Raw genomic sequence first — 12802 nt, forward strand, 5'->3', positions numbered from 1 at the left:
TTCAGCATGGTCAGTTTTTTCCCTTTTATTCTCTTTTCATTACAGGAGCTCTGACATGGTATAAAACAAACCAGTATAATAACACTGATGAAATGTTTACTGTGTTCCAGGTATTGGAATGACTACTTTAAATGTGTTATTTCATTTAATGATATGAAATAAATTTTCTGAAAGTAGTGCATGGCCACAAAAAGCTCTTCAATTCTTGCTTAATTAGTAGGGGCGTCCATCCCAAGATGTCCTTTTCTCACCTCCAATTTGGACACCTTGAAGCTGCAGGGTAAGCTTAATGACAATCATGACATCACTGCACATACCCAACTAGATGACTTCACTACAGGAACAGCCAGGAGACAGCATGTGAGGTTTTGCTCAAACATTTCATTAAAGAAAAGTAGAAATTCATTCACAAAAGGAGAAAGGGAAGACCAATACCTTGACAAAATTCTCTATTTCAGGCAACTTCACCCTGGCATTAATGTCCTTTTGTAACAAACCAAAGTTCAAATAGCTCTTAGGTGTTGGTTAACAAAAGCTAGGCAGCCAGCCAAAAGGATAGCTGAGGCTCTGAAAAATTTTACAAATTTTAAGGCATCCAAGGGTTCATGAACCTACAGTATATGCTTGAAGGCTATGTACTATCTTTATTTCTTCTATTCCCCAGCTACTCCCCAACTTGTGATTCAGTTGCACTGATGCCCTTTTAGACTGTAATTAAAATGTTCTGATCCTCCAGTTCAGCTCAGAGTTCCAGTTGCAAATCAACAAGACAATTAAGAAAGAAACATGAAATTAGAAATAGGGACAACTCAAGTACGATTATCCAGATGATTATTTTTCAAGTTATGCTCCAAGAACAGATGGGAGGATTTCAATGCAGGATTTCATTTCTTAAATGTCTTTTTTTAGAGTATATAAGAAAACTTTTTGTAAGACATAATCTCACACTTAAAAAATGGGAAAACCAGGCAAACTGATGCGAGAACTCACTAGAAACATTACATGAGACATGGAAATAGTGCCTCAGCCCACTGTTGTAAGGACGTTTTGTAATTTGATTATTTTATGATTACAAAAAGTATCTTGTCTGATTATTTCAAAATATATTTGAGATATGGTTTTATAAAATAAAGTGATTCAATTTTATAAAATAAAAACTCCTAAATTTTTTCCTGTTCTATTCTTTGAGTCCATAAAGAAGGCAGAGTGCCAAAGAACTGATGCTTTTGAACTGTGGTGCTGGAGAAGACTCTTGAGAGTCCCTTGGACAGCAAGGAGATCAAACCAGTCAATCTTTAAGGAAATCAACCCTGAATACTCATTGGAAGAACTGATGCTGAAGTTGAAGTTCCAATACTTTGGCCACCTGATGCGAAGAGCCGACTCATTGGAAAAGACCCTGATGCTGGGAAAGATCGAAGGCATAGCAGAAGAGGGTAACAGAGGATGAGATGGCTGGATGGCATCACCAAGGTAATGGACATGAACTTGGGCAAGTTCTGGGAGACGGTGACAGGGAAGCCTGGTGTGTAGCAGTCCACGGGGTTGCAGTCGGATATGACTTGGTGACTGAACAATTCTTTAAGTCAAATTTTGTGGCCATTAATCTGAGACCATTTTTCTGTATGCTTACTTTGGTCCAAGTATGTAGTATATCTCATGAGTTCCTGTTGGTATGCTGTCAATGTGTGTGTGTTAGTTGCTCAGTCATGTCTGACTCTTTGTGGCCCCATGGATTACAGCCAGCCAGGCTCCTCTATCCAATGCTGTCAATACATCTATTTTAAAGACTTATAGTCAAATAAGTTTGAGAACTATTGCCCTTAACCCATTTTAATCATCTCTTCACCTTTTGTAGAATGGCCTCAAGGGTGTCAAAATGTGTAACAGAAACAATGATTATATGCCTATTAATCAATGTAATAGATTTGAAAGCTCTTTTTCCTCATCTAACTTAACACTTGATCATCATATTGAATGAAAGACCAAAGACACTAGGTAATGGATTGTCAGAGGAAATGATAAATTCACCTGACATCTATCTTGTTGCTTACTCCAGCTAAGCCATGCATCTAACAATAAATGCATAAAACCTGATTTGCTTAAAATCTTCCCATGGCTTTCCTCTGCTGCAGGACTACACCCATACTTTTAAGGGTTTTTCAAGACCAGTCCTGACCCTGTCCCTTCATCTGTCTCTCGCCATTGCCTATATGTACTTTTTATACTTTTGGTTGGGTTCTCTGGTTTCCAAACCTGTGTTGTGTCTGCCTGGAATACACTTGTTTTTTATAGTCAACTTTCCCCTTATTCACTTGGCCTATTTCCACACATCCTTCAAGATCTAGCAAAGATATCACCTTCTTGACAAAGTCAGGGTAAGTGTCCTTAGTCCAAGATTCCATGGCCACACATAGCCTTTTCATAACACTTGTTTTGCTGTTTTATGATCGCCAACTTGTTACACATCTCCCTCCTACTCTGTTAGCTTCCTTGCAGGTAAAGATCACATGGAATGATTTGTTCACATTTAGTTGTTGAGCTCTAACAACTTTAATGGCAGAAAGTGAAGAGGAACTAAAGAGCCTCTTGATGAAGGTGAAAGAGGAGAGTGAAAAAGCTGGCTTAAAACTCAACATTCAAAAAATAAAGATCATGGTATCCAGTCCTATCACTTCATGGCAAACAGATGGGGAAATAGTGGAAACAGTGTCAGATTTCATTTTCTTGGGCTCCAAAATCAATGTGGACAGTGACTGCAACCATGAAATTAAAAGATGCTTGCTCCTTGGAAGAAAAGCTATGACAAACCTAGACAGCGTATTAAAAAGCAGACATCACTTTGGTGACAAAGGTCCATATAGCCAAAGCTATAGTTCTTCCAGTCGTCATGTATGGATGTGAGAGTTGGACCATAAAGAAGGCTGAGTGCCGAAGAATTGATGCTTTTGAACTGTGGTGCTAGAGAAGACTCTTGAGAGTCCCTTGGACTGCAAGGAGATCAAACCAGTTCAGTCCTAAAGGAAATCAATCCTGAATATTCATTGGAAGGACTGATGCTGAAGCTGAAGCTCCAATACTTTGGTCACCTGATGTGAAGAACTGACTCATTGGAAAAGACCCTGATGCTGGGAAAGACTGAGGGCAAGAGGAGAAGGGGGTGACAGAGGATGAGATGGTTGGATGGTATCACCGACTCAATGGACATGAGTTTGAGCAAACTCCAGGAGATGGTGAAGGCAGGGAAGACTGGCATGCTACAGTTCATGGGGTCACAAAGAGTCAGACACGACTTGCTGCTGCTGCTGCTAAGTCGCTTCAATCGTGTCCGACTCTGTGCGACCCCACAGACGGCAGCCCACGAGGCTCCCCCATCCCTGGGATTCTCCAGGCAAGAACACCAGAGTGGGTTGCCATTTCCTTCTCCAATGCATGAAAGTGAAAAGTGAAAGTGAAGACGCTCAGTCGTATCCGAATCTTAGCGACGCCACGGACTGCAGCCTACCAGGCTCCTCTGTCCATGGGATTTTCCAGGCAAGAGTACTGGAGTGGGGTGCCATCGCCTTCTCCTCAGACACGACTTAGTGACTGAAGAACAACAAGTTAAGTTCAGCATTGCCTGTGCTTAGCGTAGTGCCTAGCTTGCAAAATACTCTGAAGTGAAAGAATGACATTTTCTTACATAAAATGTGTTAAATTAATAATATACAAATAACTTTGAAGATGATATCTCTATTCAAAACAGGTTTTTAAAAAAGTCACTTAAGCATTTGCTGAGCGAAAGAATTTTCCAATGAAGGTTCATTATTTGGTCAGCTATAAGTTGCACAGTTCTCCAACCAAAATTATGTGACCTGCAAAAAAGACAATCTGTCCTGGCAGCTGTTAGCAAATTCCCAGACACTCTACAGCCTAGAGTTGTTTCTAATTTTAAGCAACTAATTTAGAACACATGCTTCCCTGGCAAATGGACATCAGGCTTTTCAACCCACCTTTTCTCCATCTGGATAGGAGATGCAGACCTCAGGACCTGGGGGCACATTCTCCTTTTGTTCCAATTTATGAGTTTTGATTTCACCACCACTGGCTCTCAACTCATTCTACAAAATAAAAATAGTCTGTGAATTTTTTTTAAAAAGTCTCACAATTGTCTTCATAGCCATCTATTAAATAAACTTGGAATGCTAAAAAAGAAATTCTTTTCCAAGGCTTCAAGTCAAATCAACCCCCTAACTCTCAGAAGCAACACCCATTGACTTGTGAAATGACAAAAGCAGCTTTGTGGACACACACACCTCAGAGTTAAATACTTATACAACTAGTCCAAAACTTGATGCTCATTAGAACACAGACACATCAACACAGACACGCACACCAACCCTCCCCCTCCCACCCTGCTGCCCAGCATACAATGTTCTCGTGATTCACTCTTCTAGCAGCACAGCTTGTGGGAATGCAAAGCTGGTGAGTTTTATCAGAAAAGACCATTCTGGAGCAGGGGAAAGGAGGTGCCAAGTGCCAATAATTAAGAAAAGATACTGACCATATATATAAATGCCCGGCCTGGAAAGAAAGACAGGGATGATGCATATATATAAGAATTGAAATTATACTTAATGATACCGTAAAATAGCCTTTTGTTGTGAGACTTTCAAAAACATATTTTGGTGGGGGTTTTTTTTGCATAAAATTCATACAGTATACTAAAGACATACCTTATTCTAGTTCTCATAATAGAGCTTCAATATAAAAAAGCAGACGTGAGTCAGAAGGAGTGAGCAAAATCATATTTGTTTTCCTTGCAAAGAACACTTGGGGCAAAATATTAAAATCAACTTTATTACTAGATCCAAAATCAATACAGAGGTAGATGAAAATGGACATTTCCTACCTTTAGTCTACTAGTAATCTAATACCTTTCTTGTTCTTTGTGATTCTTCAGGTATAGGGCGAAAACAATCCATTTATGGCCACAAGGCCAATGAATGGAGTGTCAGTGGGACTGACTGTCTCAGGTGTGAATTCCAGATTAAGGCCCACAGCTCTGGCAGCTAACACTGCAGAACCAACCGTACAACAACCAGAAACTTATTCCTGATCTCGCCTCAAAGCCCAGCCCCCCAGCATCAAGAGTGTGTGCCTTGCTACAACCATGCTCCTCCCTGTAGCAGCCTAAGAAATTCTTTTGGGATGAGATAGAATGTGCTTTTTACAAGAATTCCTTAAGGCTTTTCAACTCTTAAAATTTACAGAGCAGAAGAACCGCAATGTAGAAACTCTCATTAGGAGTTGAAAAAACAGTTACCAAACAGGTTTTTCCACTTAGAGAGTCACCTGGTCGGAATGTTTATAGCAGGAGGTCACTGAGAAGCAGCAAAATCCTGCAAGATGGAATTAAGCTCCACAGATCATGTTTGCTGTATTCCCTGACCTGCCTTTTAAGAGAAGTCTACATTTGCTTATTTTTTCACACTCCCAATGAATAACAAGCCTGTGATGGTCTACTTCACTACTTATTTACACATATTATCTCTTCTTAAAACTGTAGTTAAAAATCAAAATGAGATTATTCACTGCCCAGAGACTTGGTCTACCAATAAATACTATTGGAAAAGGCATATACTTCATCCTGTGGGGGAAAGAAGGGTCAGTTCCGAGAATACACACTGTGATTTCTAACAGACACTGGTTCAGTCTGCTTGGGAACAAATAAAAGCTAATACTATTCTTCCAATTTTATTAGAAAATAATAATCAAGAGATTAATAATTTGTCATTTGAAATCTTAGAAGGAACAGATGTTTGAAAGATACAAATGTATGTGTACATGTGTATATATGCATGTGTACTTATGAATAAATGGCATTTAAAAGGTAACTTCACATAAGCGGTTCTGTTGTGTCCTCCTGCCAGTTAAACCTAGGAAAGCGTAACATGGAATGATCCTCTGTTGTATTAGAACACCACGTTTTTGTGCTTACAGAGTACCTCACCCTCCTATCACTTCTCCCTTTTTTTCTTATCCACTATTCTATTTCTTTAGAAAAGTATTACATCCTAGGAATTAAATATTAAGTGGATCATATGTTGTATGATTTCATTTACGTGAAAGGTCCAGACCCAGAAAATCCATAAAAACAGACAGTGGATTAGGGGTTGCTAGGGGATAAGGAAAGTGTAGAATTGGGAGTCACTGAACAGGGATGGGTTTCTTTTGGTGGTGATGGAGCAGTTTTAGAGTTAGACAGTGGTGATGATTGCACAATCTTGGGAATATATTAAAAGTCACTGAATTGCATATTTTAAAATGGTGATTTTTATGTCAGGTGAATTATATATGAATAAAAATTGCAGAAAAATGTCCCATCCCACATTAATGTTGAATATATTCAATATTTCTCTCCAGTGTTCTCCCTTTCTCCTCTCAAAGACAAAAATAAGTGTTTATATTCAAACTAATAAAATACTACTTTTTTTTTTTTTTTTGGCCACTATGCAGCTTGTGGAATCTTAGTTCCCGGACCAGAGATTGAACCTGGGTCCTTGGCAGTGAAAGCACTGAGTTTAACCACTGAACTGCTAGGGAATTCCCCCAAACACTACTTCTTTAACAACAAGATTAAGAAGAGACAGGAAAATTCTCAATGGTATTACTGATGGTAACATCACCAAAGAAAAGGTGGGTGGGGATAAGGCCTAGGAAAACAAAGTCAGAATTAGAACATGGTAAGGATTAGAAATGAAGCTGCTGCTGCTGCCGCTGCTGCTAAGTCGCTTCAGTTGTGTCCGACTCTGTGCGACCCCATAGACGGCAGCCCAACAGGCTCCGCAGTCCCTGGGATTCTCCAGGGAAGAGTACTGGAGTGGGTTGCCATTTCCTTCTCCAATGCTTGAAAGTGAAAAGTGAAAGTGAAGTCGCTCAGTCGTGTCCAACTCTTCGCGACCCCATAGACTATAGCCTACCAGGCTCCTCAGTCCATGGGGTTCTCCAGGCAAGAGTACTGGAATGGGTTGCCATTGCCTTCTCCACAAATGAAGCTAGGGTAGGATTTATGTGAAGAGAGAATGGCTGGATCCCAGGAAGGAGCCAGGGCTCACAGGTCAGGGTGTGGGAGACATTTCTAGTTCCCATGGTCAGTGACCATTTGCTAGATGAGTGAATGAATGAATGATGCCGAACACATACTGTATAGCTCGCAGAACTGCTTTGCTTGGACACAGCTGCCTGGTACTTGGCCATTCGATCCTTTATGGAGGTTTCTGACAGGCGTGGAAATTCTAGATTTCGCCTACTCTCTCTTTTCTCCGAGTTGAGTGCTGAAGATGACAGCTGACCTGCAAGCATGCAAACAATATGCTTTATTAGAAGATAAATGCGATTTGAATGGTTTCAAGATTCTAAATTTTAGGCTATTGTAGAATCAACCTACTCTGTTTAAAAATAAAATAAAAAAAAAAGAAGATAAAAAAATAAAGAAAGAAAAAAGAATACAAAGAAGGAAATCAGGATTATAACTGTTATTTACAAGGCAACACTCACTCACTTTGCCAACATTAAGAGGACACTGCTTACCATTATTGAGCGTTACATATTTTTAAATTTTGGATTTATTTAACATGTGAAAAAATTAGATCACAATGCCATTTTAATTTGTATTTCTTTGATTCCTAGGAGGCTGATGGTTTTCCTATATTAATTGATTTTATTTTTTCTTTTGTGAAGTGCCTGTATATGCCCCCTTCAAAACATAATAATTCCTCTCTCAAGGTGTTATGTTAGTATCAGCAATATAGGATAATCAGCAATCTTGACAGGGGACAATGTCCATCCATGGAAGCCCTCAGGTCCTAGACAACCATGGAGCCAAAACTGTTGGTAATGGTGCTTCCCTTACAATCCTGCAAAATGACCCTCTGGTTAACACAGGTTACCACTGACAAAGATGAATTAAAAACACAGAGAAGCTATTTGGAGAGAGCAATCAGATTTGGGAATGACTTGTATATAATAGCCTTCCCTTTAATTTGTACCGCTCTTCCTTTAAAAGCATCAGCTTTGAGGTCAAAGGGTATTGCTACTAATGAGTACTTCCTAGAAAACTTTCCACACGTGGAACTCTCTGCTTACCTGGGCCTATTTCCAAGTCATCCAGAGAATAGCTATTTTCAGACATCTTCCTTCCACCTGCACTTCGGCTTTGGCCCCGAGGAATCTGTTTGAAAAACAAAAACCAGCAATAAGTTTTGCAGCAAGGAGGGGAATTTTTTTTTTTTTTTTTTTTGAGGATGGGAACTCTTGATGCAATGCTCAAAACGGAGGCCTGCAAATCTCCTTTAGAAGTAAAATACAGAAGAGATTGGATTTTATATTAGTTTTTATATACCACAGAATGTGTTTTTAGTGTTATAAATATCAAGCACTACATACTCACAGGTGCCCAGGGGAAAATAAGTAACTCTATATAGGTAATGCATTCTGCAAAAGATTTCTGCCTAACCACCTTAACCAGAAAGCCTCGGAATTTAACAGTCATTGGAATGTAATACTCATGTTTCAGATGAAAATGACATGTCTCTCCAAACTGTCAAGTCCTGATGGCAGTATCTGTGGTTGGCTTTCTCCATCCCAGTTTATCCCTGTTCTTGCTGACTGGTTCATGTCTTCATCATCTTTTTCCTGGACTACTGCGTGACCTTTCTAACTGGTTCCTCTGTCTTCCAATGAAGTATCTATGATGCTGCCATTATCCCAAGTAAAACAAAATAATTATCCCCAAACATAAATCTATGTTATTCTCTTATTCAAAATTCTTTAAGGATTCCTAATCACTCTGTGAATTAAATCTGAAGTGCTTAGTATGTCAGAGAAGATCAGTTCCAAATCTGGTCCCTTCTTACCCCCTGGGTATTCTCTTCCTCATCCTTTACTCTTCAGGAAAAGCAAATTGCTGGGAGGTCCCTGATATTGTAAATGAGTTCCCTCCACCTGGATTATGCTTATCCTTCCATTGTCCAGCAATGCCTGTTCCTTCAAGACTCGGTGTAAGCTAAGCTAGTGGTCCCCAACATTTTTGGCACCAGAGACTGATTTCATGGAAGACAATTTTTCCATGGACCAGGGGTTGGGGGAGATGGTTTCAGGATGATTCAAGTGCATTACATTTATTGTGTACTTTATTTCTAATGTACTGTTGCCACTGATCTGATAGGTCCATAGCCCAGAGTTTGGTGCCCCCCTGAGCTGAGCAAATTCCCTCTGATCTGATACCTCTCCTCCATAAATCTAAGTAGCCCTTCCTCTGTTCCCAAGGACGTGGTTCCCATCACAATGCTTATCAAATTGTTGCACATTCCTATTTTGGACTGCAAGCTTATTGAGGGCACAGACAAGCTTTTATTTTTTAAACAGAAAAGTGAAAGGTACAGATCTTTTTAAAAATAAAGTATTCCTATGAATCCCATAAATTACTACATTTATATCTCTCATACTTAGGGTAGGTCTATAAAGAAAATTCCAAATTATACTTTTAAGGCTGGAAAAGTAACTCTAGAGAAAGCCTGAATGTCAAAGGATGTTCCTAGACATAATACACAGACAGTATGTTATGTTTATTCAACTTGCAATGAGAGCCTTCAAGCAGATTCCTATCACTGAAATCTCAATTTATTTCCAGATAACTTGATGTAGGAAAGATATCTGAAATCCAATATGACAGGAGACAAGAGTAAAACATTTAGCAGCCTTCTGAATTCAACATTAGTAAATAATGATTAAACCTTTAAGTTCAGTGGACTAATCAAACAACAATAAAGTTTAAGACAGTGAACTATCCCTTTTTTAAGTCCCCCTGCTCCCCCTTGGTGGAGAAGGTGATGGCACCCCACTCCAGTACTCTTGCCTGGAAAATCCCATTGACGGAGGAGCCTGGTAGGCTGCAGTCCATGGGGTCGCTAAGAGTCTGGCACGACTGAGTGACTTCACTTTCACTTTTCACTTTCATGCATTGGAGAAGGAAATGGCAACCCACTCCAGTGTTCCTGCCTGGAGAATCCCAGGGATGGGGGAGCCTGGTGGGCTGCTGTCTATGGGGTCGCACAGAGTCAGACACGACTGAAGCGACTTAGCAGCAGTCGCAGCTCCCCCTTGGAGATAGGAAATATGCCATGTCAGAAATCAGAGCCAAGGATTTGGTTTACTTATGTCCTACCAATAAGACTATCTCTTCTTGGGACTTCCATAGTGGTCCAGTGGTTCGAATCTGCCTACCAATGCAGGGGACATGGGTTCAATTCCTGGTCTGGGAAGATCCCACATGCCATGAAACAACTAAGCCTTGCGAACCACAACGACTGAGCTCACACGCATAGAACCTGTGCTCTGCAACAGGAGAAGCCAGCACATGGCAAGGAAGGGTAGCCCCCACTTGCTGGAACTAAAGAAAGCCATGGGCAGCAATGAAGACCCAGTGCAGCCAAAAATAAAATTAATTCATTATTTTAGAAAAAGAATATTGTTTCTTGCAAATTTAATATACATTTAATGTACTTCATCTCCAAGTCAGCTTTGCCATGTACATTATTTGTTGAATCTATTTTTTTAAAAAAAGCAATAGCAACTCTAACCTTGCCACATCATACTCAGGTCAGCGGCACCATCAGTCACGTCCACATGACTCCTATGATGCAAACATTCTTGTTCTGGGAGCAGCCCACCATTTGGAAAGGAAGGTCATCAGCCAAAGAGAAAAGATAAGTTTGGCAGAATACTCTTCATCCACATCTTTTTGTTTTTAAAACATTTTTCATTTGCAGAGAGTTAGAGTAAAGGAAATTCCAAAGATTTATTCCAAATGCTGCTGCACTGTAAGATGATCATTATAAAAACTAAAATTTTCAGGGCTCAAATAGGGAGAGAGCTTGGAAATATACTTAAAAAAAAAAAAGGAACAGGTTTTGCACTCTTAACACTGGAGCGATATTTCAAATATTTACTTTCTGTCAAAGGTAAAGTTCAAGCCTAATTCCAAGAGTATGTGTTACACGTTGCAGCCTGCTAGGAGTTCAGTCTTCTGTCTGTGCTTGTAGCCATGTGGGAAGTTCTGACACTAGTGTTATTGACAGCAAGACCATTTAGAACCAGCATACATGCTGGGCTAGGTTCTTTGGTTTTAGATGCATAAAATCTCCCATCTTTTGCTACCTTTTAATTTAAATCTTTGGGTTAAATAAAGTAAGAGCCTTTCTCCCCCCTCACTCTCAAAAGTGAGTGAGGATGGTTCATCCTCATGAGGATATCAGTACTCTGAATTATTTTCTTTCAACTACTAAAAAAGTGAATATGCAAAGTCATTTGCTATTAGAGAAAAATAGAAAAACGTCTCTGGAAATCAAAGTTATACTGACATCGGTTCTGAGGAGGAATACAACTTGGAGATAAGATGGCTTTTTAAAAATTTAAAACAAAATTTTTTGGCCATGCAGCATGTGGGATCTTAGTTCTCTGATCATGGATCAAACCTGCACCCCTTGCATTGGAAGCATGGAATCTTAACCCCTGGACCACCAGGGAAGTCCATGAGATGGCTTTTAATGAGCTCCTAGGTGATGCACTAAGCATTTCTTTCAATATCTTTCACCTCCAAACCACTCAAAGAATGACAAGATCTCTATATCTGAAATGAACACAATATTGCAAATCAACTACACCTGAAAATAAAAACCCAAACCCCAAGATCTCAAATGCATTTACTATTAATTTATGATCTTCATTTTACAAGTGGTCATCTGAGGTTCAGGAAGAAGGAGGAGTTTCCTCCAATATTTCTCAAGGAAAGTAAAGGAATACACACACACACACACACACACACACACAGGAACTCTGATAGTGAAATACTCTTCTATAACACATTTTTATCACATTTCACTCTCTTTTATTCACATGCCTGAGGGAGCCTTAATTGTCATACTCGGTTAAGAGAAGAGAGAAAAGGTAAGGCGCTTTAAGACTTTCTGGCATTTCCTCAGTCTTGGCCTCACCCCACCCTACAAGTCCTCCTTTCTGTCAGGTGACTGCAGTAACTCTCGTTAGTGTGACCACCCCTTAAATATTTTCTTTGAATCTATAAACCAAATGCATCCACATTTACCAATAAGAAAATAAGAGTCTGGGGCTTTTAGCCAGCAGTCTGTAGAATTTGTTTTCTCTGGAGTTTTCTTTAGAAATAAAGTTAGGACCCAGATGTCAAATAAAATGCAGGATTTCCTGTCCTGGGTACCCTTATTTTCAGGAAAAATTCTCTTTAAAAGTTGATTCTCAACACTTTATTGAGAGCTACTTCCTTCAACCTTTCAACTCTGACCTTCCTTCAGACTCTTTCATCCTTCCAAAGTCAACGGTGGAAGATGGACGCCTTTTAGGGAAAAATGGGAACTATGCATGGAGATTATAGGGTGTAGATAAAATGGACTTAATTTCTCAAAATACTGAGAGATAAACATTTCCTTCTTCAAGAGCTCTAGTAGAAAAAAAAAAAATAGCTCATTTAAGTAAAAGCTACACATAGAAGGAGCACTTGTCTCCAGAGGGATTTCTCTCCCCCTCCTCTCTCTCTCTCTATATATATATAGAGAGATATATATATATCTATATATAGAGAGATATATATATCTATATATAGAGAGATATATACATCTATATATAGAGAGATATATATATCTATATATAGAGAGATATATATATCTATATATATAGAGAGAGATATATATATATAGAGAGAGAGAGAGAGTTTTTTTTTTCGGCCATG

General features: G+C 39.3%; 1 protein-coding gene across 3 annotated transcripts in view; it reads right to left on the reverse strand.

Moving 5' to 3' along the window:
* The window catches only part of LIMA1 (LIM domain and actin binding 1), a 92518-nt gene that overhangs the window by 14260 nt on the left and 65456 nt on the right, over positions 1–12802 (reverse strand). For all 3 annotated transcript variants that reach the window (XM_025284136.2, XM_044941731.1, XM_044941733.1), the window contains 3 exons: positions 8128–8212; positions 7186–7334; positions 3993–4100 (listed from right to left, as the gene is read on the reverse strand). In XM_025284136.2, the coding sequence (XP_025139921.1) occupies positions 3993–4100; positions 7186–7334; positions 8128–8212 (342 nt within the window). The remainder of the gene's footprint in view (positions 1–3992; positions 4101–7185; positions 7335–8127; positions 8213–12802) is intronic.

The sequence above is a fragment of the Bubalus bubalis genome, chromosome 4 (genome assembly GCF_019923935.1).
Source record: "Bubalus bubalis isolate 160015118507 breed Murrah chromosome 4, NDDB_SH_1, whole genome shotgun sequence".
NCBI lineage: Eukaryota > Metazoa > Chordata > Mammalia > Artiodactyla > Bovidae > Bubalus > Bubalus bubalis.